Source organism: Bos grunniens, chromosome 20 (assembly GCF_055505025.1).
Source record: "Bos grunniens cultivar Pamir isolate PY7600 chromosome 20, Bosgru_T2T1.0, whole genome shotgun sequence".
NCBI classification, from domain to species: domain Eukaryota; kingdom Metazoa; phylum Chordata; class Mammalia; order Artiodactyla; family Bovidae; genus Bos; species Bos grunniens.
In genome coordinates this window covers 73,296,734-73,321,107 of record NC_141184.1, presented here as the reverse complement: position 1 = coordinate 73,321,107, position 24,374 = coordinate 73,296,734, and the positions used below count along the sequence as shown (strand labels likewise).

The window sequence follows — 24,374 nt, the reverse complement described above, 5'->3', positions numbered from 1 at the left end:
AATAAATCTGGTTTCTCTTCATTTCTTTGCATGCATCTATCAGCCTAGTGATTTAAGGAAGCAGTGTCGAAAGGTAAACTATTTAGTAATGTAGCACGCCTTTGTTTCTCTGTGAAGTATTAAAGAGTCCTTATCATTTAACGTGAATGAACACTGTGTGGTTATGTCCTGGTGAATAATTAATGTTTTAATGGAAGTAATGAAACTCACCCACCACTTAAAATGTGCTGATGGTTCTGTTGGAAATAGGTCATTCGTTGGGACAATTGTAACAGTTTGCCTTTCTCCCACTTGTTTGCCTTCTGATCATCTCATGCTTGTTTATAATAGACATAGTATTATTTCTTATTTTTAAAAATTTCTGTACTTATGTTTTTGGCCATGCTGCACAGCTTATGGGATCTTAGTTCCCCAAGCAGGGATCAGACCAGTGTCCCGGCAGTGAAAGTGCCAAGTCTTAACCTTTGGACCACCATGGAATTTCCACTTAGTGTTTTCATGTAAGAAATGACTGAATCAGAGCCATAGATGTTAGATTTGCGGGAAGCCAATTTAATGATGGTGGGTAGGAGTGTGCAGGAGACTCTGTGTGCTGGGCATGTGCTTTCCGAGTCTGTCATCTCATCCTCAGGTGAGGTCCAGGCTGCTGCTATCCCCATTCAGCAGACATAGACACTGAGGCTTAGCGAGGCCGAGCACCGTGCCCAGGCTGTCACACCCAGCAGTGTGGTGCGGACTGGTCTGATCAGAGCCTGGACACTTAACCATGGTGCTGTCCAGCCTGCTTTCCTCCAGAGGCTCTCGTGTCCATCACGGCATCCCTGATGGAGGGAGCATCAGGAGGGAGCTCTCTGCCTCTCCCCTCGGGTCACTTGGATGAGCCCCTGTTGTTGGAGTCCAGTGCCCCAAGGGCTGGCCTTCCTTGTCCCTCTCCTGCTCCCAGCACACTGACCGAGCACTCCTGGGCCTTCCCGCAGGACTGGGGTGGCCGTGCTCCAGTTCAGGCAGCTCAGTGCCCAGGAGACCTTCTGCTGAGCACAGCAGAGCAGCGCCGTCCCCCTGGGGTTGGTGACCTGGGTGTGCCGCTCGCCTGCTCTGTGGCCTGCTTTGCTGTCCTGTTCAGCGAGGACACGGCACTGCCCTTCCTAGCCACATGTGGCACCAGTGGTGTGGCTCCCATCCTGGGGGAGGGCAGCCAGGCTGCAGACCCAGAGGCCTTCCTCAGGAGGAGGCCCCAGCGAAGGGGCTGGCCTGGGCCCTGACTCTGAGGCAGGTGTTTGTCTCCACTGAATCCATAGTCAACCCAGGTGTGTCACTTCCCTGCTCTGTTCGTTGTTGTTTTCTGATTTTTATAAATGCTTCTTTTTACTTGACTTTGAGATTGATCCCTGTTCAGTTCCATGTGGAAGATTTCTAGCCTTTGTAGCCTTCTGTTGTCTGAGGTTTCTTGTTAGAGCTCAGGGGAGGGAGCCCAGTTTACCCAACTGCTGTTAAATGAGTTCAGCTGTATTTTGCACTAAGTTACTTTGTTGTCACCAAGCTCCTGTGGGGCTGCACGGGATCAGTATTCCTTACAGAATCCCACCAAAGAGGCACAGGTTAGTTGGTCAAAACAACGCACTCATTGTTTATAACAATACATGCCATGCATGTTTCCTAAAACCTCCCCTGGTTTAACCACACACCGACATGTATCAGTGAGACCTGTTCGGACCCGGTAGGGTTAATCTGTTCCCACACTCTTTCCTTTCCTCACACCCAGGACCAGCGGAAACGCTGGGAGTCCAAGAGAGATCATCTTATTCTTCTTTTTTTTTGATTAGTTTATTTTTTAATTGAAAGGTAATTGCTTTACAGAATTTTCTTTTCTGTCAAACCTCAACATGAATCAGCCATAGGTACCCATATGTCTCCTCCCTTTTGAACTTCCCACTGCTCTAGGGTGATACAAGATCATCTCTTAGTGAAGACCTGGGGGTGCCTTATGGAAACCACTGTGAGCGAATGACACTCGAACTGCGTGTAAGTACTTCAGTGGGTAGTCCCCAGTCTGTATGTTAACGAGAAATACGATCCAGGCACATGGCGTTCGCGTGGAGGGGTTAGGTACCTTTTCTGTGTTTCTGTTGTTGTCATGGCTTCCAGTAACCTGCATCATCACTACAAATGATCTTGGATGGTGGCACAAGCTGTGTCTTTTTCTCCTTCAAACAGAAAGGTCTGGACGGCTTTGCTGAGAGGTTTTGTACTCTAGCTGTGGTGCTTCTGAGCAGCATCTGGTGATGAGCACAGGCCTTTCATCAGGGCAGTTCATGCCATGCAGGATTCAGGGTGCCAGCATCGCTCTGCTGTCCTGCCCCACACGGCCATCTGGTCGCTGGATTCCAGAGAGGGCCGAGGCCAGCTGCAGGGAGGCTCCCGTCCGGGGTCTCTGCACTCAGTCAGATGCTCTCACTGCCCCATAGCCCCGCATTTTTTGAACAAGACAGTCCTTTAAGATGGCATTAAGCTATAACAAGGGTTTTTTTGTACTTGGGGGAAAGCATAGCTAATAGATCTTCAAATAAGTTTCTGGTTATAATGTAAAGCCTGTGTGATTGCCTTTTTCAGAACAGTCTATTGTTAGCCAATTTGACGCTTACCTCACTCCCTCAGCTGCCAGCTATACGGGAAGAGGTAGGAGATGACAAGACCTCCATCAAATGTGAAACCTCGACCCTCGTCTGGCCGCGGTCCCTTCAGCTGGGCCGCCTGCACACGGGGGCGCTGCGCACAGCCACCCATGAGGACCTCAGGGACGCCCACAAGTAAGCGACCTGTGTATGCATCGTCAGTTTCAGGAGCCCTGCGCCTCTTGTCTTGAAAGAGTTGCAAGGATGATTTTAAAGGAATACCACTGAGTTCGGTGCCTGTGTTTAGTGGTGAACTTCAGGTGCTGGGGAAGAAGAGCTCAGTGACCTCAGTGATTTTAGAAAACGTCCATCTCTACAGATTGACTCCTGTGGGAGCTTTCTTCCTGCTCTGGGTAGAGGTCTGCCTGGCCTGGGGCACGTTCCTGATGGTGACGGCCCCGTGCCTCTCGGGTTCGCTCTTGAGGGTCTCTCCCTTTTCTGCAGGCGTCTCCTCTCAGGAGACCCTGTCCCCTCCTGTGACTGACACTGTCCTCATTCAGACCACTACTTGCTGAGCTCCCGTCCTGAGCCAGGCAGCACTCGATGGGGGGCACGTGTGGTCACCTGACCAGCAGCCCTACACGGTGACCTGCCACGGCCGCGGATGGTTACCCTGTGGGAGGTGGGGGGGACCTACCCAGAGCAGGGGAGCTCGTCTTCTCCTGGAGCGTCATCACCTGCCGAGCAGCAACCCTAAGGGAGGGTCAGAGCGCCCTCTGCACCAGCTGGCCTGGAGTCAAGCCCTCCTCGGGGGAGAGCTCGAGGCAGAGAATCTCAGCTTCCTGGTGCGGTTGTCTTATGCCGCGAGCCTGCATTGCTCGTGTGGAGTGTGGTTGGTGAAGGAGACTCCAACTGTCAGCTGCGAGGTTGAGGTGCGGGTGTTGCCGGGTGCCGGTTTCTATCAGTAGCTCTTGTGGAGGGGTGTGTGTTTGCACAAGGCTGCCAGTTAAAGGTCGTTTTCTCTCCCCGAAGCTCCACAGGCTCTCAGGACAGCCCCGGGAATAACCCCAGCAGCAGCACCAGCAGCCAGGGCTCGCTGCACAAAGCCCCAAAGAAGAAGGGCATCAAGTCCTCCATCAGCCGCTTGTTTCGCAAGAAGGAAAAGGGCCGGCCTGAACACCCCAGCAAGGAGGCGTTAGGACCAGGTGGGTGCTTCACCGTTCAGAGGGAGGAGGGCCTGCAGGCATCTCCCTTCTGTGTCTCCCCTGTCATCCCCACGAGGCTCCTGTCAATCACGCTGGGGGTCCTCCTGGGAGCAGGAGTGGAGGAGGCATCTGTCTTCTCAATGGGTCTGAGATGATCGGCTGAGTTAACGAGTGGATGGTTGGATGGATGGATGAATTAAGAGTGGATGGATGGATTGATTAGTGAGTGCTGGATGGATGAACAGATGGCTGGCTGGCTGGGTGGATGAACGGAGCATGGAATGAATAAAGCAGATGATTGTACTCCAGTGCTAGAAACATATTCTACGAAATTGATTGAGTAGGAGCTGGGCGATGATTGTTTCATCCTAACAGTGACATGTGTTTGGAAACGGCCTAAGTGCTCCTCAGTGAGGGGTGAGGTACAATCTGTGGACACCCCACAAGGAACAGCCCGCCCTCCTTCCTGCCACCTCCCCCATCCCCAGGAGCTCATCAGGGGTTCTGCCCATGCCCCCCACCCCACCCCACAGCCACACAGGTCCTCCTGGGGTCCCCTCATCACACAGGGTTATCATCAGGCCCCTATATCACTCAGCTTCCTCTCCTTGAGGACAGCGTATGTTCCTGCCTCTTCAGCCACAAATGTGTTGAGTCTCGTTTGTGCTGGGTGTGGGATTTACAGGGGTAAGTAAAGCAGATGTGGTCTGGAGCACAGTTAAGTGACGAGAGAACAAGGAGCAGATTATTAAATGCTATCCCTATTAGTAGTAAATACAATGCTGAGATGGATGGTGCATTGATTATGTACCAGATGCCGTGTGTGCCCCTTACCAAGCAGGTGCTGCCCCCTTCCGATTTACAGAGGAGGACACAGTGACAGTCACGTGGTTAGGGAGCGGTTAGGGCAGGTTCACACCCACCCAGTGGGACCAGACACTTTGCCGAGCCCCAGCCACCACTCTCGTGGATGAAACAGGAATGAGATGGCTCTATGGCATGATGATTCAATGGACATGAGTTGGAGCAAACTCCAGGAGATAGTGAAGGACAGGAAAGCCTGGAGTGCTGCAATCCAAGGTGTGACAAGGGTCGGACACAACTGAGCGACTGAACTAAAACCTGAGTGTGTGCTAACCTGTTTCAGTCGTGTCTGACTCTGCGACCCCAGGAACTGTAGCGCACTAGCTCCTCTGTTCATGGGATTCTCCAGGCAAGAAGACTGGAGTGGGTTGCCATGCTCTCTTCCAGGGCATCTTCTCAACCCAGGGATCGAACCCACATCTCTCATTATCTATTGCATTGGCAGGCAGGATCTTTACCCCTAGCGCCACCTGGAAAGCCCCAGTGAATGCTGACAACTAGAAATGCAGAAAATAAGGGCTGCTCCTAAGTTAAACTGGAAGAGCAGCAAGCACAGGTTGTAAAGAGGAAAACACACGATGAGCGACAACAGCGCCAACAGAAACAAGGGATGCGTTCACCCACAGAAAGAAAACGTCCGTGCCATTCGGAAGAGGAGCCCGCCAGCGCTTGGAGGGACAGTTGGAACCAGAATGAAAACCGAGGCCATGGTCAGCAGTGCCCACCACACGGCCTGGGTGGCGTGGTGTCACTTACCGGGCTTCCTGTATCCCCAGAGCTGCTGGCAGTAACATCTCTGAGTGCCAGGCCGGGCAGCGTCCCCGAGTGAGCTAAGGCATCACTGCTCTCCTTCCAGTGCTGCTCCGGTGCCCTCTGTGGGCGGCCACCCTCATCCCCTGCCCTGCCACTTGCTGGGGCCCGGCTGTCCCCCTGGAATCCTTTCAGCCATTGAGCTTGGGTGTTCCCAGCCCTCTGCCACACCGGACTGGGACACAACTCAGGACTTGGGCTTGAGATATCAAGGTGAATCTGGAAGGACACCACCCTGGGGCCTGTGAGAGAGCAGGAGAGCAAAGCCCCTACGGGGAGGAAGCAGAGCTGGGGGAACATGCCCACAGCCTCCACTGCCTCCTGCACAAGTGCCTTTTCTTTGTCTCTCCTTGACCTGAAACAAACTCCAGCTGCTGCTGCTCTGCAGGTGATTGCTAAAGATGCACCTCCTGCCAGAGCTATTGTCCTGCTGCTCTGGGGCTGCCTGAGTGTTCTCAGGAGTATCAGACAAGTAGGGCTGCCACACCTCATACTGGAGGTGGGGGGCCTGATACTGGGGAAGGGTCAGAGGTGGGGGGAGGGTTTGAGGGTCGGGGAGGGCCTGATGCTGGCCTAGGGCCGTGACGCTGGACTGGGGTCTGATGCTGGACTAGGGTCTGATGCTGGACTTGGGTGCATCATTTGGATCCCCGTCAAGGTTGCCCTCAGACACCCCACGCTGTGACCTATGGCGAGCCTCGATACCTGCACTTTGTTCCCACCCTCGGCCCGCTGCCCACACCTCAGCAGCAGAGGGGCCCTGTCCCCGCAGATGCTGAAGTGATGGAGCCTTTTGTCTCCGGAGCCAAGGGCATGAACACACCATCGGTCGTCCTCTAGGGACACCTATGCTTCCGCCTTCTGGCCTTTCCATTGCATCCGTCCGTTTCTCTTAACAGAATGTCCGTGTGATGACACGGGCTCCCATTACCAGCTCTGGTCTGTTCTCAGTGAGAGTACAGCTTACCCTCGGCACTCTTTATTGGCCCTGGGAAATTTTGCTTCAGTACTTTATTGAAAGAAAGCAATAAATAATACTGTGATAAAAATAGTTCAAAAGTAGACTGTACATACTTTGTCACATATTCGGGAAGTTCACAAAAGATTAATAGGAAAATAGAATGATAACAATGAATTGTACAAGTAAATTAAAGGCGGAACCCACATGTAAAGAAACACGCTGTCTCTGTCTACCAAGATACCAGCTGCATAATAAATACCACACTGTGACCTGAACGCATCTCTTGCTGGCTTTTTTAATGTGCCGCTGAAAAAGTAAAAATTACATTTGCTACTTATACAATCCAGAATGGCTATGTCATCACAATCTAAAAATGTACGCCTAGGTCCATTCTTTAAACATGTTTACAATCATGTAAAAAGATGATTTCCATAAAAATAAGGCCTTTGTCAGAGCTACACTACCCTGTCTGTCTGGGAAGTGGCACCTTCACTGTCCAGCTCGATGGCTCTGCAGTGGGTGCAGGGCATCGAGATTGGTCCCCAAAGAGTCTCACCGGAGAGGAGGGATCTGGGTCCACAGAGACTGGGTTACAGGAGAGATTTTCAGTCTTCTTCTAGGCATCCTTTCAGCCCAAATTTCATTAGAAGCTCACATTTAACACCCAGTACTTTTAAATCACTTCACGCTGTGGACAAAAAGCATTTCTTGCTAGAAAAAGTACAGTTTAGGCTTTTACATCCAACAACAATTGGTTGAAATTAAGTTTGCTTATTTCAGAGTGATTGTTGGAGAGCTTGGTTACATTCTGGAAGGATAATAAAGCACACCGTGTCATGATTTTACAATCGCAGGAAAACCCCTTCTCTCATGGTTTAACATTGAAAAATTAAACAAGAATAATTACAATAAATGCATCATTTACAAAAGCCCTGTGTTTGTTCATAGGATTTATACAGACAAGCACTACAGTACATTCATTTGAAAGACTGAAATCAGGTATCAGAACATGAATTGATCTGAAAGGATATTCATAGCCTGAATATACAAGAAAAAGGAAGTAATTATATAAATGAAGTCATAAGTTTACATAAATATCAGAAACATTAAATTCTAAAATATTTTCTCTATGGTATTCATGAATTTTTCACTAATTAAAAACCCTGTAATATCTTCGGGTCCATGTAACAAGTGTTAACAGAGTAAAGATTCCATCGAGTTCAAAATGTAGTCTTTGTTGTATACTGGATGCTGTATAAACATCTGGAGAATTCGTGCAGGTAAACTGGAAACACACACAGAAAAGTCAGTCCTGGGTTGGCAGCTGGTGCCCCAGCCCCTGCCCCTCCTGACACCCCCACCCCCCACCCCATTTGGGGCTTCAGCTGCTTTGAGAATTCAGAGAAACATGGAGGACCAAGCAGATCAAGGAGAGAACTCTGTGGCTGACTTTATTCTGACATATAGCTAAAAGCTGCTGGTAAAAAAAACTCAAAAGCCCAATCCAGCTTTCTAGCTGAGATGTGAACAGGACAGAGCAGACAGCCTCCTGCCCTCAGAGTTGCTCGAGCAGGGCTGGGCCCCAGGGCCGGACCCACCAGAGGACCACCCAGAGCAGCACCTGCAAGGGAGGGTGGCCCCTTAGTGGCGGCCAAGCCCCAGATGCCGGTGCACCTCCATGTGAAACGCTGGCCTCCATACGGAGAGGCCCAGGGCAGGGCAGCCTCGTGAACCCTGACACTCTGGGCCCTGTTCCCTCCGAGAACGTGCACGCAGGGCGTGGCCGGCAGCACTGCCGCTGTGGGCGGATACCCATGCGTCCCTATGTGAGGGGACTTGGCCATGCTCTGACAACTCCGGCGGCAATGGGGCGCCAAGGTCACGTTCTCTGGTGTGAGGGTTCTCCCAGGCTAACCTCCAGAGACCCACTGACCCTCCACTCCCTGGGGCGTGGGCTCCGTGCCCCCACAGGACCAGGCTGGCCTGTACTCACCCCAAAGCACATCAGGAGCAAGTCCTGACTGTAGCAGAATCCAGCCCCTGTGTTCCCGCCACACTGCCTGGTCCCATGAGCGCGGGAGGAAGGGTGCAAACACAGAGTGCGGTTAGTCATGCAACGTCACATGGGGCACGAGGACACACAACGCACACCCGCAGCAGTGCCCACTCCTACTGAGGGCCTGGGGAAACTTCTAGAGGGTGGATGAGCCGGAGAGAGCGAGCCTGGGGGCTGCCACGTGGGGGTCCCTGCCACCCGGGGTAGGGAAGGGCGGTCAGTGGCACATTTGATGACGTAAATGCGGTCATGGGGACAGATACTCCACGTCGGCAGCTGCCAGTCTCTCCTTAGACCTACGGATTCACAGAGCTCCACATTCACAGATTCCACACAGTCTATTGTTACTCAATTTTACACTTACCTCATTCCCTCAGCTGCCAGCTTTACGAGAAAGAGGTAGGAGATGACAAAACCACCATCAAATGTGAGCCCTCGAGATCAGACGAGATCAGGCGCGTTGAGGGTGGTATGGCCGTAGAAGGAGGCGGCTGCCGCCGGGCGCCCTAAGAGCCCTGTGCTGTGCCTCCCTTTCGCTCTGACCTGCCGGTCGGGCCAGCAGGCCGCACCTCACCATGGGGGCGCGCGCTGTACTTGAGCCGAACGACGCGCGACCAGACTCCGCCGGCCAATGCCGCCACGCCCCCAAACACTGCCACCCCGCGGCCAGCAAACGCCTGGCCAGGTTCGGCAGCCCGGAGGGCTTCCGGGACCCCCAGCGGCATGCCGGGCGTGCATGCATGCGGGGCCTGGGGAGTGGGCTGAGGGGCGCGGAGGTCTCGGCGACCTCCACTCCAGGCCTCTCCTGGCCCGGCCGCGCTCTGCGAGCCTGGCCTCCCCCGATTCCGTTGGCTGCCCAGGGCCACGCGGCCCGGAGGTGTCTGGCTTTCGGCCCCACCGCTGCCCGACCCCCGCAGCCCTCGGGCCTCTGAGCCTCCTGCGGGCCTAGGCGCAGCCCAGCCAGGGCCCTGAGCACCCATCCTGCCCGACACCTGCCCTATGCCCAAACCCACCGGGAGCCACGGACGCGCGGTCCACCCGAGCGCCTCAGCCCCGCCCCTTCGCCCTACCAAGCCCCCCCCCCCACTTTCCCCCGCCATGGGACAAGCACACAACCTTCCTGTGAGAGCAGACGAGCGACAGGCAGGCACACGGACAGACACACAGACAGTCGACAGCCCGCCGTCGCAACCTCGTCAGCCAGAGCCATAGCACCTGTGAGAGGCCGGGGCCAGAGGAACGGACGGGCCGCCGGGTGTCAGGAGAGACAGAGGCAGAAAGAGATGAAAGTTCAGAGATAGACTCCAGGACTGTGAGAGGAAGATACAGACAGACAGACAGACAGACAGACGGATGTGTGCGCGCACACACACACACACACACACACGGAGGCAGAGACAGAGAGAGACACAGAGCGAGTGACAGAGAGACAGCAAACAGGAGACAGACAGGGGAGAGAGGATGGCATCGGATCTGAGACAGACACACTGGCACAGCCCATGACGCACCTCAGAGGAAGGTCACGCGGAAGAAGCCGCTTCCCCAAGGGAGGGGGCATCAGCCTTGGGCCGGGCCTGGCTGGCCGCGGTGCCCTGGGGCTGGCGGTCACCCGTGGGGACCCCAAGACTTCCTCAAAGCCGAGGTCTCAAAGGTCCCCTTTGGCCTGGCTACCTAAGGCGAGACCCAGCCCCCACCCCCAGGCCAGAGGGTGAGTGTGTGAGAGTGTGTGTGAGTGTGTCCATGGGTGAGGGTGGGGTCGGGTCGACTTGGGGCCGCGTGGATACCCAGAGTGGAGGGGGGAGGGTGTGGAGGCCGGGGGTTGGGAAGCTTGCGTGTCCTCTTGCTGTCTCTCTCTCCCTCTTTCTCCATCTCCCTTACCTGTGGTTTCTAGCTCTTGACCTGTCTTGGCGGCAGGGTGTGTGTGTGTGTGTGTGTGTACCTCCAAACCCAAAGCAACTTTCTATGGAGACATAGTGAAGGGTAAATGCATTCTTACTCATCTGATATATCCTAAAACACTGGACATGTCTGGACTCAAACTTTCAGGGCCGCCTTCCTGCCACCTCTGGCAAGCATTGATGGTGCAACTGTAATCCTCTAAAGGACCAAAAGTCCTGTACAAGTCCAGACATCTGCTCTGTACAGTCTCTTCCTACAGTACAGAAAAGTATAGAACAGAATGACACATTCTTTGTTAATTGTACAGATGAATCAGCTGCTATCTGCTGCCTAGTCAACATGGTCAACATGAGGGAGTCAAGCAAGAGTTCCAAATCTCTTGAATGTGGTCCTTGGAAATACTTCTGTTCTTAGTTGCTCAGTTGTGCCCAACTTGTATGCTACCCATGGACTGTGGCCGGTCAGGCTTCTCTGTCCGTGGCATTTCCCAGTCAAGAATACTGGAGTGGTTTGCCATTTCTTTCTCCAGGGGATCTTCCCGACCCAGGGATCAAACCTGAGTCTCCTGCAGGTGGATGCCTTCCCATCTGAGCCACAATACAACTAATTGCCTAGTCAAAATACAAAGAAAAGAGCTAGTGTTCTACTAAGTGGAAAGATGATTTAAGAAACGGAAGCTTTCCTTTGTTGGTATATTTGAATCTTTATTTAGTTTTATTTTATTTTTACGATTAAGGCTACTTGAACAAGGCAATGGAGAAACCCCAGAGTTGAAAAGCAATTGACTTTTTAAAAGAAACATGTGGCAGGTGAAACTTTCTTCATTTTTTAGAGTTGGTCCAATGTAAAATCTTTATTCAACAAATATGACTCTTGTGAACTTTATTTCAAATCTCCACGATGAATCACTAAGGCATCAAGGAAGAAAGGAGTAGAGGTGGAGAAAAAAAGAGCAACCTTTCCCCTTGGCTCCATCTCAACCAGCTGCTTAGTTCCTTCATCTCATGGACTACGATCTGGGATAATCTTGTTTGTCTGATTTTTGTTTGGGGACCGTTTCTAGTCACAGGGCTAGAAACAGTGGAGGGGGTAAGCCCTTCTTCCATTCCACATCAGACCCAGTGGGCAGTCCAGGCCCTGCCCACTGCATTGAGTCTGTAGCAACAGAATCACCAGTGATGCTGGTTAACAATGCATATTCCTGGAATCCACTCCATTCGCTACTGACTCTTTGAGGTGGTGGTAAACCAGGGTTGAGATGCAGGAAGAATTTCAGGCAGGGAAAATAGCATCTTGGAAGGCTACATGACAAGGGAACCTTAGTACATTCAAGAAATGAAAAATGCCCTATGGGATGGAACCAAAAGAGTGCAGAGGGCATTCCAGTGAAAAGAAATCAGAGAAGAAAGTGGGGACCAAGCAATGAAGGGATTTGGTCATATCTTCACTATGATGGGAAAATACAAGAGCAGTTGGAGCAGGGAGGTGATAGAATTGCATCTGCATTTCCAAAAGGTCATCTTGCTCCACATCACTCATGACTGGACAGACTCAACTCCAAACTACAACGAGGTTCCACTTCACATTAGTCAGAATGGTCCTCATGGAAAAGTCTGTAGATAACAAATGCTGGAGAGGATGTGGAGAAAAGGGAACTCGCCTCCACCGTTAGTAGGAATGTGAGTTGGTAGAGCCACTATGGAAAAGAGTATAGAGGTTCCTGAAGGAACTAAAACTAGAAGTACCATATGATTCAGCAGTCCCACTCCCAGGCATATATCCACCAAAAGTATAACTGAACAAGATACATGCACCGTCTATGCACATATATCTGTGTGTGCGTGCGGGTGCGCCCGAGCACAGGCGTTCGCCTGCGAGGATGGGGGTGGGGTGGGGGTGGGGCTGGGGGTAGGGCTGGGGCTGGGGCTGGGGCTGGAGCTGGTGCAGCCCCCCCAGGATTGCCTGAGGCACGCCAAGGGAGCCCCAGACAGAGACCCGCGGGACGGTTGTCTGGTTTCCTGGAAGCCAAATGCGGAGGGGCTTGCGGGCCGCACGGAGGCAACCCAGGTCTGCAGCTGGAGTCGGTGCCCTGGCCACCCACCCCCAGGAGGGGCTGGGGCTGCGGGAGCCCAAGAGTTGGGACGTGGTGCAGGGGCTAAAGGAGAGGGAAGGCAAAGAGCCTACAGCACCCGGTATGCCCAGGTGGTCTCCCACCCAAGTACTAACCAGGCCCGACCCTGCTTAGCTTCCGAGATCAGATGAGATAGGGCGCGTTCAGGGTGCTATGGCCTTAGATGGAGGCTGCTGCCGCCCGGCGCCCTAAGAGCCCTGCGCTGCACCTCCCTTTTGCTCTGACCTGCCGGTCAGCCATTCCGTCTACAAGTAATTTTACTCCCTCCCCTTTCTCTCCCTGCTTTCTGAGAGTCTCTCTCCTTCCATACTTGATGGTGTAATGAATGGATGCCTTAGATAATTTTCCCTCAACATTTTTTGTCTTTATTTTTACATTGATTTCTATGAATTCATCTTCAAGTTTATGGATTATTTCTGCTAGCATCTCAAATGTGCTGTTGAACCTATCAATTTTTCATTTCAATTATTTTAGTTTTCAAATCCAGAATTTATGCTAGTTTCCTTTAAAAAAAATAATTTGTAGCTCTTCATTGAGTCTCTCTGTTTGTTGATTTCGTATCATACTGTCATCTAATTCTTCAAACATGGTTCCATTATTTCATTTTGTAGTTATCATTATTTTGATATTTTATCTTTTGACCTTCATACTGAATTTATAGGTGATATACTTATATGAGTTATCAGTGGTATGTTATACAAATGCTTTACTCACCACCATTACAACATTAGAGTTTTCTGAGTTTAACTGTACACTTACCTGTCCCAGCAGGTTGATAAAGAGTCCAAGCCTAAAGCCCCTTTAAGGAGGAGGCAAGCTTGCTTTCTTTTTCACATTCTTTTGCCTAAGACAAGTAGGCATTGTAGGGAGCAGTATCTCAGGTTCAAGGACATTCCTCTTTGAGCTTTGGATGTATGTTATAGGAAAGGGTCTGGGCAAAACGCTCACATCATTGAGATGTTTTTTGTCTATTCTCAGAGGCTAGTTGAGAAGTATATATGGCCCCACTTAAATTAGTGAGCCCCTTCTGATGTCTGTGTCAGAAGCTTTTTCTGTCACCTTCACTTTAAATAAAATATACACAAAGCTCTGAGTGACTGAGACTGTCTTTGGCCCCAGAGTAATATCTTCTTCTTAGACACCATGAATCCAGTGGCATCGGTCACCGTTGACTGCTAGGTTACCATCTTGGGGGCTTGTCCAAGATCTTCAAGACAAGGTAAGAACACTCAGAGTTGAGATTCTTTTGCTCTTTTACTGTGGTCTCTACTTTATTACGGAGAAGGCAATGGCACCCCACTCCAGTACTCTTGCCTGGAAAATCCCATGGGCAGAGGAGCCTGGTAGGCTGCAGTCCATGGGGTCGCTAAGAGTTGGACACGACTGAGTGACTTCACTTTCCCTTTTCACTTTCCTGCATTGGAGAAGGAAAGGGCAATCCACTACAGTACTCTTGCTTGGAGAATCCCAGGGGCAGGGGAGCCTGGTGGGCTGCCAACTCTGGGGTCTCACAGGGTTGGACACGACTGAAGCAACTTAGCAGCAGCAGCAGCAGCTGCTGCTTTACTAAATCAGAAGCATGTGGACTGAATTTCTTTTCCCCAGTCAGCTTTTCCTGGTCCCTCTGACCATTTCATATCTGCTTGGGGAATTAAAGTTATTAACCTTGTGTGCCGGATTGTAGACTTTCAAGGGACTTGCAATCCATGCTGTTACTGTGCTTTTCTAGCAAGGCCCCCACTCCAAGTTTTACAGGACACTGCAGACAGGAGCACTTTAGGGAGCTAGCTGGAGCTCTAGCTCCAGGGACATCTCTCAGACTGGAAATCACCATCCTGATCCCACAGACACACAGGCAAGTTCTTGTCATGGCTATGCCTCTGGACTATATGGATTGAGGCATTGCTGGTGAGCATGAGATTCCTGAGGACACAGATTGGGACACCCCAGATTTGGGCAGATTGAAAGTGCATTGGGCTTCTTCCCTTAGTAGCGCTAGCTCTTAGCAGAGCAGACGAAGCCCTCCAGTGGCTCTTGTCTCAACTCCTTAGGTATTCTTTTTGTACAGTCTGATGGGCAGGAATAAAAAGGATGATGTTGGCACTCCACGAATATGAAGGATTAGTTTTTCCTCGCAGGCGGGCCCTCCATCGCCTCCTTTGTTATTAAATAGACTCGTGTGGCCACTCTCAGGAGGATGTCTCGGGTTTTCTGTTCATCCCTTATGACTTGCCACTTATACTGTTATGAGGAATGTGCGCAGGTACACAGAAGTTGGGTGTTTCCCCTAGTGGTTTTGGCTCAGCAAGCATCTGGAAAACTACTCTGTTCCACCCCCAGGTGGTGCCGGAATAAAAGGGAAATCAAACCAAGGTTTTAATGCTGAGGACCTAGACATCAATCTGGGATGCCATCAGGTCTAACCCTGGTGCATCTCCACCATGCCTGGGTGGTAGAACGAGGGGGGTTGGGAGTAGGACACCTTCACCTGTAAGAGACAGGTTAGCTCTGGCCAGGGAAGGAAGCTTAGGTGGAAAATCAGTCTCCAACCCCGTCTAGAGCAGGGGCAGACACCTCTGGTAGAAAAAAGCCATGGCACTGGGCACTGCTTTTTTCTCTCTTACAGATGGGGCCTAATAGTCCAGAACCACCCCCCTTGAATAATATCTTGAAAACCTGGGATAATTTTGATCCTCAAGGCCTAAAAATCCCTTATATATGGGGTTTCTTTGCTTTAAGAGAAGACCTCTCCTGCCCAGAGAGAGAATCCCTGCTGGGACATCTTATCGATCAGTCTACCCCTGTCATCAGAGCCCATCTGAGCACTCTCTGGTTTAAAGCTTAGCTATGAAGCTATGACTACATGAAGGAGAAATGACATTTTGAACCCTGAATGGCCATGTGTATTCTATAGACTCCGGAGAAAACTAGGTAAAATGGAATCTTTTTGAAATTGCAAAACTGGTTCTTTTTGCACATGTAATTACTAAAAGTTTGACTTGTGAAAATACTCTTTTGGGGAGCTCTGATCCTGCCTGAGAAACAGAAACATGCCTGGGGAAAAACCTGAGTTAACTCTTATCGTGTCCTTGAGATACACAGCCCACTCTATCTGGGACTCCAGCCATGAGCTGGAACTCAAGCCAAGAAAATAAAAGGGACAAAGAGACATTTTAAATTTCAGGTGGAAAACTGTGAGGTTTCTGTCTGTCCAGATTTGTGTGTGTCTCAGTGTATGTCTCCATCCTTGGAAAAAATTGCTAAAGGCTAAGTGGTTCAATGAGCTCTAATTAATTGGCCTAAAGAGAAGTCAGTGCTTACAAATCAAACAATTCTAAATTCAAGAAAATTAAAGTAAATGAATTTGAGGCTTGTGTGATCTGGGAAATAATCATTACTGAACTGATACATGATATTGATGTTTGTTTATTGATCTAATTAACAGAGGCATTGTGAAGATACTTTTATAAATGATATAACTTTGGGTGATTTATCCTTACCAATCTACAGAATGATGATGTAAAGTACAAGTCATGGTTTCTGAAGAAAAGTAAGATGTGTGTTTTCAATAAAAAGTAATAAGGAATGGAATTACATTCTATTAAGGAAAAGCAAAGTAAGTCTAAACGTACAGGTGGCTGTCCTCTAAATGGACAAATGAAGTGATGAATACAGAAAGTGTAACCAGGTGTGTTGCAAGTGAAAGAAGAGTTTTGTGCATGCTACAAGTTTGTTAAGACATTAAACTGCCTTTGAAGTCTTGTTGTTACTATGACTAAGTGAATAACTATTGTTTCACAGTGAATATAAGCTGTTACCAAACTGGAATTTGGTTTTCTCTCACTGATTAAAAGAACAAAGTTTTCTTGGAATGTGGCTTTTGAGAACAGACTACAGCACATATGAACAAAGCTCATTCTGCTTCTACAAAAGTTAACACGTCTTCAGGGAATTTAAAATGGATTAAAAATGGCCATAAACCAAAGAGTTGGGGCTATGAGAGGTCCAAGATGGCCACTTGGCTTTTCCTGGCTCCCTGACAAACCTCATTTTTATTTGATAATGCCTTTCCTGGCTTCAGGATTAATATCGCAGAATAGAAAAAAATGGTTAAAAGGTGCTTTCCACAATCTCCAGTGATCAGGGCACCCACTGTGCTGGACAGGTCATACAGACGTTCACAAAAACTTCATGAGCCTCTTTGAGACTATTGCTTTCACTGATGTCCTTGGTCATTGGGCAAGGACAGCAGAACAAAGGGATCAATTGCATGGGATGGAGTAGACTGGTAAATATGACCACAATTTTCACGACTTTTTGTCTGACATATTGTTGACTTTTACTCTGTGCTTTCAGACATAAAGAAGCACTTCTCCTCGAGTTACTGATTGTTTAAAACAATCTAGTGATTTACTCCTATGGGTAAAATTATACCTTTTTTCTCTCTGCCTCATCCCTCCAGAAACTGGAGACACTTGGGTTCTGAACAGCCTTATCAGGTAAATAAAAAGACGGTCTCCTGACATATACAGAAATATCAACGTATACCGGGGAGCTCTAAAAGAAAAATCCACCTAACTGATGTCAGGCCTATGGCATCTATTATGTTTCACTGAATATTAAGTTCCAGTTTTTTTAATTAAGGTCTGTATTTACTAAGACTCACTCCTTAGATAGTTCCTTGTGGTTATGTTACATGGCTTAGAGGGTTAATTAAGTTGTTAAAAAGGACATTCTGAGTTTGTTTCTAAAGCTTATCTCAATAACCAGTCTTTGAATAAAGATCAGATGCTCAGGATCTACAACCAGGATATCAACAGCAAGCTATAGTCATTTAGCAAACTAAGTCAGATGACATGGAGATGTCAGTGGGCTACACCTAATAGAAGTTCTTGACTTAACTTCTTACTTATGATTCTACTATTACTGCTATTGTTTTCGATATTGCCTGTTTCAAGAAGTGTTGTTCCTTACATTCTCAAGTGTGTGACTGAGCCACTAAGTGAGTCACTGTATGACTTAGCTGTAAAAAGAAGAGAAGTGAAAAGCAAAGGAGATAAGGAAAGATATAAGCATCTGAATGCAGAGTTCCAAAGAACAGCAAGGAGAGATAAGCAAGCCTTCCTCAGCGATCAATGCAAAGAAATAGAGGAAAACAACAGAATGGGAAAGACTAGAGATCTCTTCAAGAAAATGAGAGATACCAAGGGGACATTTCATGCAAAGATGGGCTCGATAAAGGACAGAAATGGTATGGACCTAACAGAAGCAGCAGATATTAAGAAGAGGTGGCAAGAATACACAGAAGAACTGTACAGAAAAGATCTTCACGACCCAGATAATCACGACGGTGTGATCACTGACCTAGAGCCAGACATCCTGGAATGTGAAGTCAAGTGGGCCTTAGAAAGCATCACAATGAACAAAGCTAGTGGAGGTGATGGAATTCCAGAGGAGCTATTTCAAATCCTGAAAGATGATGCTCTGAAAGTGCTGCACTCAATATGCCAGCAAATTTGGAAAACTCAGCAGTGGCCACAGGACTGGAAAAGGTCAGTTTTCATTCCAATCCCAAAGAAAGCAATGCCAAAGAATGCTCAAACTACCACACAATTGCACTCATCTCACACGCTAGTAAAGTAATGCTCAAAATTCTCCAAGCCAGGCTTCAGCAATACACGAACCGTGAACTTCCAGATGTTCAAGCTGGTTTTAGAAAAGGCAGAGGAACCAGAGATCAAATTGCCAACATCTGCTGGATCATGGAAAAAGCAAGAGAGTTCCAGAAAAACATCTATTTCTGCTTTATTGACTATGCCAAAGGCTTTGACTGCATGGATCACAATGAACTGTATAAAATTCTGAAAGAGATGGGAATACCAGAACACCTGACCTGCCTCTTGAGAAATCTGTATGCAGGTCGGGAAGCAACAGTTAGAACTGGACATGGAAAAACAGACTGGTTCCAAATAGGAAAAGGAGTACGTCAAGGCTGTATATTGTCACCCTGCTTATTTAATTTCTATGCAGAGTACATCATGAGAAATGCTGGACTGGAAGAAACACAAGCTGGAATCAAGATTGCCGGGATAATATCAATAACCTCAGATATGCAGACGACACCACCCTTATGGCAGAAAGTGAAGAGGAACTAAAAAGCCTCTTGATGAAAGTGAAAGTGGAGAGTGAAAAAGTTGGCTTAAAGCTCGACACACAGAAAATGAAGATCACGGCATCTGCTCTCATCACTTCATGGGAAATAGATGGGGAAATAGTGGAAACAGTATCAGACTTTATTTTTGGGGGCTCCAAAATCACTGCAGATGGTGACTGCAGCCATGAAATTAAAAGACGCTTACTCCTTGGAAGAAAAGTTATAAACAACCTAGATAGCATATTCAAAAGCAGAGACATTACTTTGCCAACAAAGGTCCGTCTAGTCAAGGCTATGGTTTTTCCTGTAGTCATGTATGGATGTGAGAGTTGGACCATGAAGAAGGCTGAGCACCAAAGAATTGATGCTTTTGAACTGTGGTGTTGGAGAAGACTCCTGAGAGTCCCTTGGACTGCAAGGAGATCCAACCAGTCCATTCTGAAGGAGATCAGCCCTGGGATTTCTTTGGAAGGAATGATGCTAAAGCTGAAACTCCAGTACTTTGGCCACCTCATGCAAAGAGTTGACTCTTTGGAAAAGACTCTGATGCTGGGAGGAATTGGGGGCAAGAGGAGAAGGGGACGACAGAGGATGAGATGGCTGGATGGCATCACTGACTCGATGGACGTGAGTCTGAATGACGTCCAGGAGTTGGTGATGGAGAGGGAGGCCTGGCGTGCTGCGATTCATGGGGTCACGAAGAGTTGGACACGACTGAGCAACTGAACTGAACCGAACCGACATAACATAAGAAATCCCCACGTAATAGGAATTAAAATCAGTATATGAGTTTTCTCATACAGTGTGATTTACTAGCGAAAAGCAACCACCACCCCACAACCTGAACTGCTCATGAATCCAGACTGAATGAGGCAGGCAGAATAATGTCTTATTTTAAGCCTCATTCCGAGAGAGAGAGATTTGTATGAATGATGTCTCTGTGAAATGAAGCAGTATATACTGGCCTCTTTATTTCCTAGTACTTATATTTATTAACAAGAGAGATAAGAATGGCATATATTGTAAGCATCTTTTTTAAAAATTCCTCACCCCAAATATCTGGTATTAAACTCTGTAGTTCGTGGCTGAAGGTCATGGATTATGGTTTATGCTTAATTTACACATGAAGGCAGAGCTGAGGTCTCTATGGAAGGCTATTAAACACTGTAAGCCAAACACAGAGATGGGGATATTGAAAAATATCAGATATTACCAGATATTCGCAACTATCTGGGAAGATGAATGGATGATCTTTATGAAAATGTAACTCCAAACAACTGATCCACTTGAGAAGATAATTCAATTGGGAAAATAAGTAAGATTTGGTTAATTTACATTATTTACTACATATTCATTCAGTTACTTTGATAACTTTTGCCTCCTTAAGATTATTATTTACAATTCTGAAACACCATTCTTTTTTGACATTTAAATATTAAGCCAAATATGCAAAATAATATTTGCAAAATATCTTGCAAGTACAAAAATAAGACACATACATATTGAGTTCAGTTCAGTCCCTCAGTCGTGTCTGACTCTCTGAGACCCCATGTACTGCAGCACACCAGGCCTCCCCGTCCATCACCAACTCCCGGAGTCCACCCAAACCCATGTCCATTGAGTCAGTGATGCCATCCAGCCATCTCATCCTCTGTTGTCCCCTTCTCCTCCTCCCCTCAACCTTTCCAAGCATCAGGGTCTTTTCAAATGCGTCAGCTCTTCTCATCAGGTGGCCAAAGTGTTGGAGTTTTAGCTTCAACATCAGTCCTTCCAATGAACACCCAGGACTGATCTCCTTTAGGATGGACTGGTTGGATCTCCTTGCAGTCCAAGGGACTCTCGAGAGTCTTCTCCAACACCACAGTTCAAATGCATCAATTCTTCGGCCCTCAGCTTTCTTTAGAGTCCAACTTTCACATCCATACATGACTGCTGGAAAAACTATAGCTTTGACTAGACAGATCTTTGTTGCTAGTAAAGTAATGCTCAAAATTCTCCAAGCCAGGCTTCAGCAATATGTGCACCATGAACTTCCAGATGTTCAAGCTGCTTTTAGAAAAGGCAGAGGAACCAGAGATCAAATTGCCAACATCTGCTGGATCATCGAAAAAGCAAGAGAGTTCCAGAAAAACTTCTATTTCTGCTTTATTGACTATGCCATAGCCTTGACGGTGTGGATCACAATAAACTGTGGAAAATTCTGAAGGAGACACACACATAATATAGCCAAATATTAATATGGCCTATCTTTGTGTGGAGAACAGTTAAAAACATTTTTATGACATAGTAATAATATGATTCTTTAAAATTCATTATCTGTCCTATTAATTCTAAAAAATATTACATTATTAGAGAGAGAAACATTAGAAAATATCCTATTACCTAAAATAAATCTATAATATTAAGTATAGTTTAACTCATTATATAGAATACAAATCTATACTATTAATAGTTACATTTTATATCCAAAACTATGCACATTTTCATAAGAAAATGCAGCAATCTTAAAAATGTATTTCAAACAAAATGTATACTTTGCACTAGAAAATCATGAAAATCCTATAGGTATGGACGTATACACATTAGACTTCCCTGGTAGCTCAACTGGTAAGGAATCCACCTGCAATGCAGGAGACCCCTGGTTGATTCCTGGGTCAGGAAAATCCCCTGGAGAAGAGATAGGCTACCCACTGCAGTATACTTGGGCTTTCCTGATGGCTCAGTTGGTAAAGAGTCTGCCTGCAGTATGGGAGACCTGGGTTCAGTCCCTGGCTTGGGAAGATTCCCCTGGAGGAGAACATGGCAACCCACTCTGATATTTGTGCCTGGAGAATCCCCATGGACAGAGAAGCCTGGTGGGCTACAGTCCATGTGGCCACAGAGTCAGAAACACCTAAGCACAGCAGCAGAATATATATATATTCCCATCACTGAGTCTGATCTATATTTTGTCAAATATTATTTTAGGATTATTCTACACTTGGATTTAGATAGTAAGTGAAAGTCTTTTACTTTGAGATAAATCATCTATTTTGAGGAACTAAAGGATTTATATTTTCTTCTTTTTTGTAGCAAAGTCAGTTGTAGTTTATTTATTCCTTGATCATGTATACTTAATGTCTAACCCAGTTAAAATAGCATGAGTTTGTATATATATATATATATATATATATACATATATATATATATATATATATACACACATATATATTTTCCCCAATACTTACAATGTTACTTCACAAACAGATCACACAGTGACTTGCTTTTCAGACTGTAAGACTTGCCATGTAGACTATAAGGCTGGACTTTACACTATGTTGTATTTAGATCTATATATTCTTTTCACTTAAGTAAAATAATCGGAGTTCACAAATACACACAAAAAGATCTCTAGGTACTTGACTAAAAGAAATCTAGAGTTGTAGGATACAAGGCTAGGTATATAGTTCTGAAAGGAGTTTGCAGTATGTGATTGTTCTTATTTTCCTATAACTGCCTTTTTTTTTGTTTTGTTTAGTCGCTGAATCATGTCCAGCTGTTTTGCATCCCCATGGGCTGTAGCCCACCAGATTCCTCTCTCCATGGGATTTCCCAGGCAAAAACACTGGAGTGGGTAGCCATTTCCTTCTCCAGAGGATCTTCCTGGCCCAAGGATTGAACGTGTGTCTCCTGCATTAGCAGGTGGATTCTTCAACTGTCTTTTACCTTTTAACATATTATTACCTTTTATACCTTGAGGCCAACTATTTTGAGAGCGAAGTCTCCCCCAGGTTTAGCCTTCAATACAGGCAGGATCACTCTCCCTCCAGACTTTTCACTGTGTTTTTACTCTGTAAAAAGTTTTCTTTTCTTTTCTTTTTTTTTTTTTTTAACAAAGGGGATTATTAGTGAAAAGTGAAATCAAGGAAAACACATTGAGAGGAAAATAAAGAAGGAATCACTGAAGGCAAGCTGTTGTTGGAGGCTTGGCTTTTACACATTCTGACTGATTTTCCCATTAGAAGGAGAGAATCAGCAACAGAGGGAGTGATGAGAAGACAGTCACTGGAGTCAGACGAATGACCTTCAGATCATTAAGCTCCCTTCCCAGAACCTTTTATTGCACCAAACTCTTCTTATGGAATTTTTCATCTCCATGTTTCTAAGTGTGTAGATAAGCGGGTTGAGCATGGGGACAATAATTGTGTAGAAGAGCGTAAACACTTTATCTTCTGGTAATGTTGTGGCAGGTCTAATGTAAACAAAGATGACAGGTGTGAAAAAGAGGATCACGGACTGTGATGTGGGAACTACAGGTGGAAAGTGCTTTATGGTGGCTTTCTGCAGAATATGTGCACACATTATACAGAATCAAAGTGTAGGAGGCCATCAAAACCACAAAGAGCACCAGTCCCATCAAGCCAGAACTGGCAATGACAAAAAAGCCAATTTTGTGAGTATCAGTGCAGGCTAGTTTCAACAAAAGATATGCATCACGGAAATAGTGATCTATTTCACTGGGGCCACAGAAAGGTCAAACAATCGCAAGAAGAAAGAGACCAAGAGAATGAAGAAGTCCCCCTGCACACGACGCTATGAGAATTGAGTGACGTTTTTGCCTGTTCATGGTGATGGCGTCGTGGAGAGGTTTGCTGACGGCCACATAGCAGTCACAGGCCATCCCTGTGAGGGTGAAGACCTCAATCCCCCCTCAAAGAAGTGGGTGGTGAAAAGCTGTGTCATGCAGTTTTTATAGGAAATGGCCTTTTTCTCCATCAGTAAGTCAGTCATGAGTTTGGGTGTCACAGTGGAGGTGTAGAAGAGGTCTGAGAGTGCAAGGCAGTTAAGGAAGAAGTACATGGGCTGGGTGATTAGCTGACTGCATGTAATAGAAATCACAATGATCAAATTCCCCAACCAAATAGCCAGGTAACAGAATAAGAAAAATAAAAAGCAGAGGATCTGGACTTTCTTGTCCATAGAAAGTTCTAAGAGGATAAATTCAGTAACATTATTTCTATCTTCCATGATCTGATGTTCAAGAAAATGATCTGAAATGACAAAACCAATGAAACGAATCATTGATGAGAAAATGGAAACCTAATATCTACTTTAAATGGCACCAATGCCTTTTAAAGACAAGTTATTTTGAGACCCACTGAAATCATTTTCATTTAATACGAGTCTTTGACTATATGGTACTAATATTCTTCTAAGAGCTAAGAATACAGTGATAAATTAGACAAAGTTCCAGTTTTTATATAATTTAAATTATTTTGTGAGGAAGCAAGGAATTATATTTATCAAGAATTTTAAAAAAAGAGATGATCTTAATAGTGTTAAGTAGGGTGACATATAATGTGCCAATTTAGGATGTAAAATAGAGGTAACTATAGAAATTGCTTGATTAAGTGGTTTCTAATGAAATCACAAAATTGGTGTAGGGTGTGTGGGTGGGTTTTGCAGTGCTGGCACAGAGTCAATGTTAAATAAATATCAATTAAATAAAAATCTGGAAAGTGAACAATGTGCTATAATTTTGAAGGAATAATACAATAAATAATCATCCTTTAGTCAGGTAATTCATGATAAAACTGAAGAACAAATCATTTTTATGAGTGGACTCATAATCCTTTTTGACTTTTAAGTTAGTTAAGTTGCTCAGTAGTATCTGATTCTTTGCGACCCCGTGGACTGTAGACC

At 46.8% G+C, this 24,374-nt stretch overlaps 1 protein-coding gene and 3 pseudogenes across 3 annotated transcripts in view; 1 reads left to right on the top strand and 3 right to left on the bottom strand.

Moving 5' to 3' along the window:
- Positions 1-6,727, top strand: part of LOC147350799 (liprin-alpha-1-like) — a 28,369-nt gene extending 21,642 nt beyond the window's left edge. Inside the window, exons 11-14 of the mRNA XM_086362315.1 lie at positions 1,942-2,022; positions 2,611-2,807; positions 3,645-3,817; positions 5,127-6,727. Of these exons, the coding sequence (XP_086218441.1) occupies positions 1,942-2,022; positions 2,611-2,807; positions 3,645-3,817; positions 5,127-5,182 (507 nt within the window). The 3' untranslated portion in view covers positions 5,183-6,727. The remainder of the gene's footprint in view (positions 1-1,941; positions 2,023-2,610; positions 2,808-3,644; positions 3,818-5,126) is intronic.
- LOC147350798 (uncharacterized) lies at positions 6,488-9,999 on the bottom strand (annotated as a pseudogene). Its single transcript, XR_015149020.1, has one exon. The product of XR_015149020.1 is annotated as an uncharacterized LOC147350798 (transcript).
- Positions 10,000-12,584: 2,585 nt separating this feature from the next.
- Positions 12,585-12,703, bottom strand: LOC147350797 (5S ribosomal RNA; annotated as a pseudogene).
- A 9,470-nt stretch (positions 12,704-22,173) lies between these two features.
- LOC147350796 (olfactory receptor 4P4-like) lies at positions 22,174-24,176 on the bottom strand (annotated as a pseudogene). Its single transcript, XR_015149024.1, has one exon. The product of XR_015149024.1 is annotated as an olfactory receptor 4P4-like (transcript).
- Between the last annotated feature and the right edge of the window lie 198 nt (positions 24,177-24,374).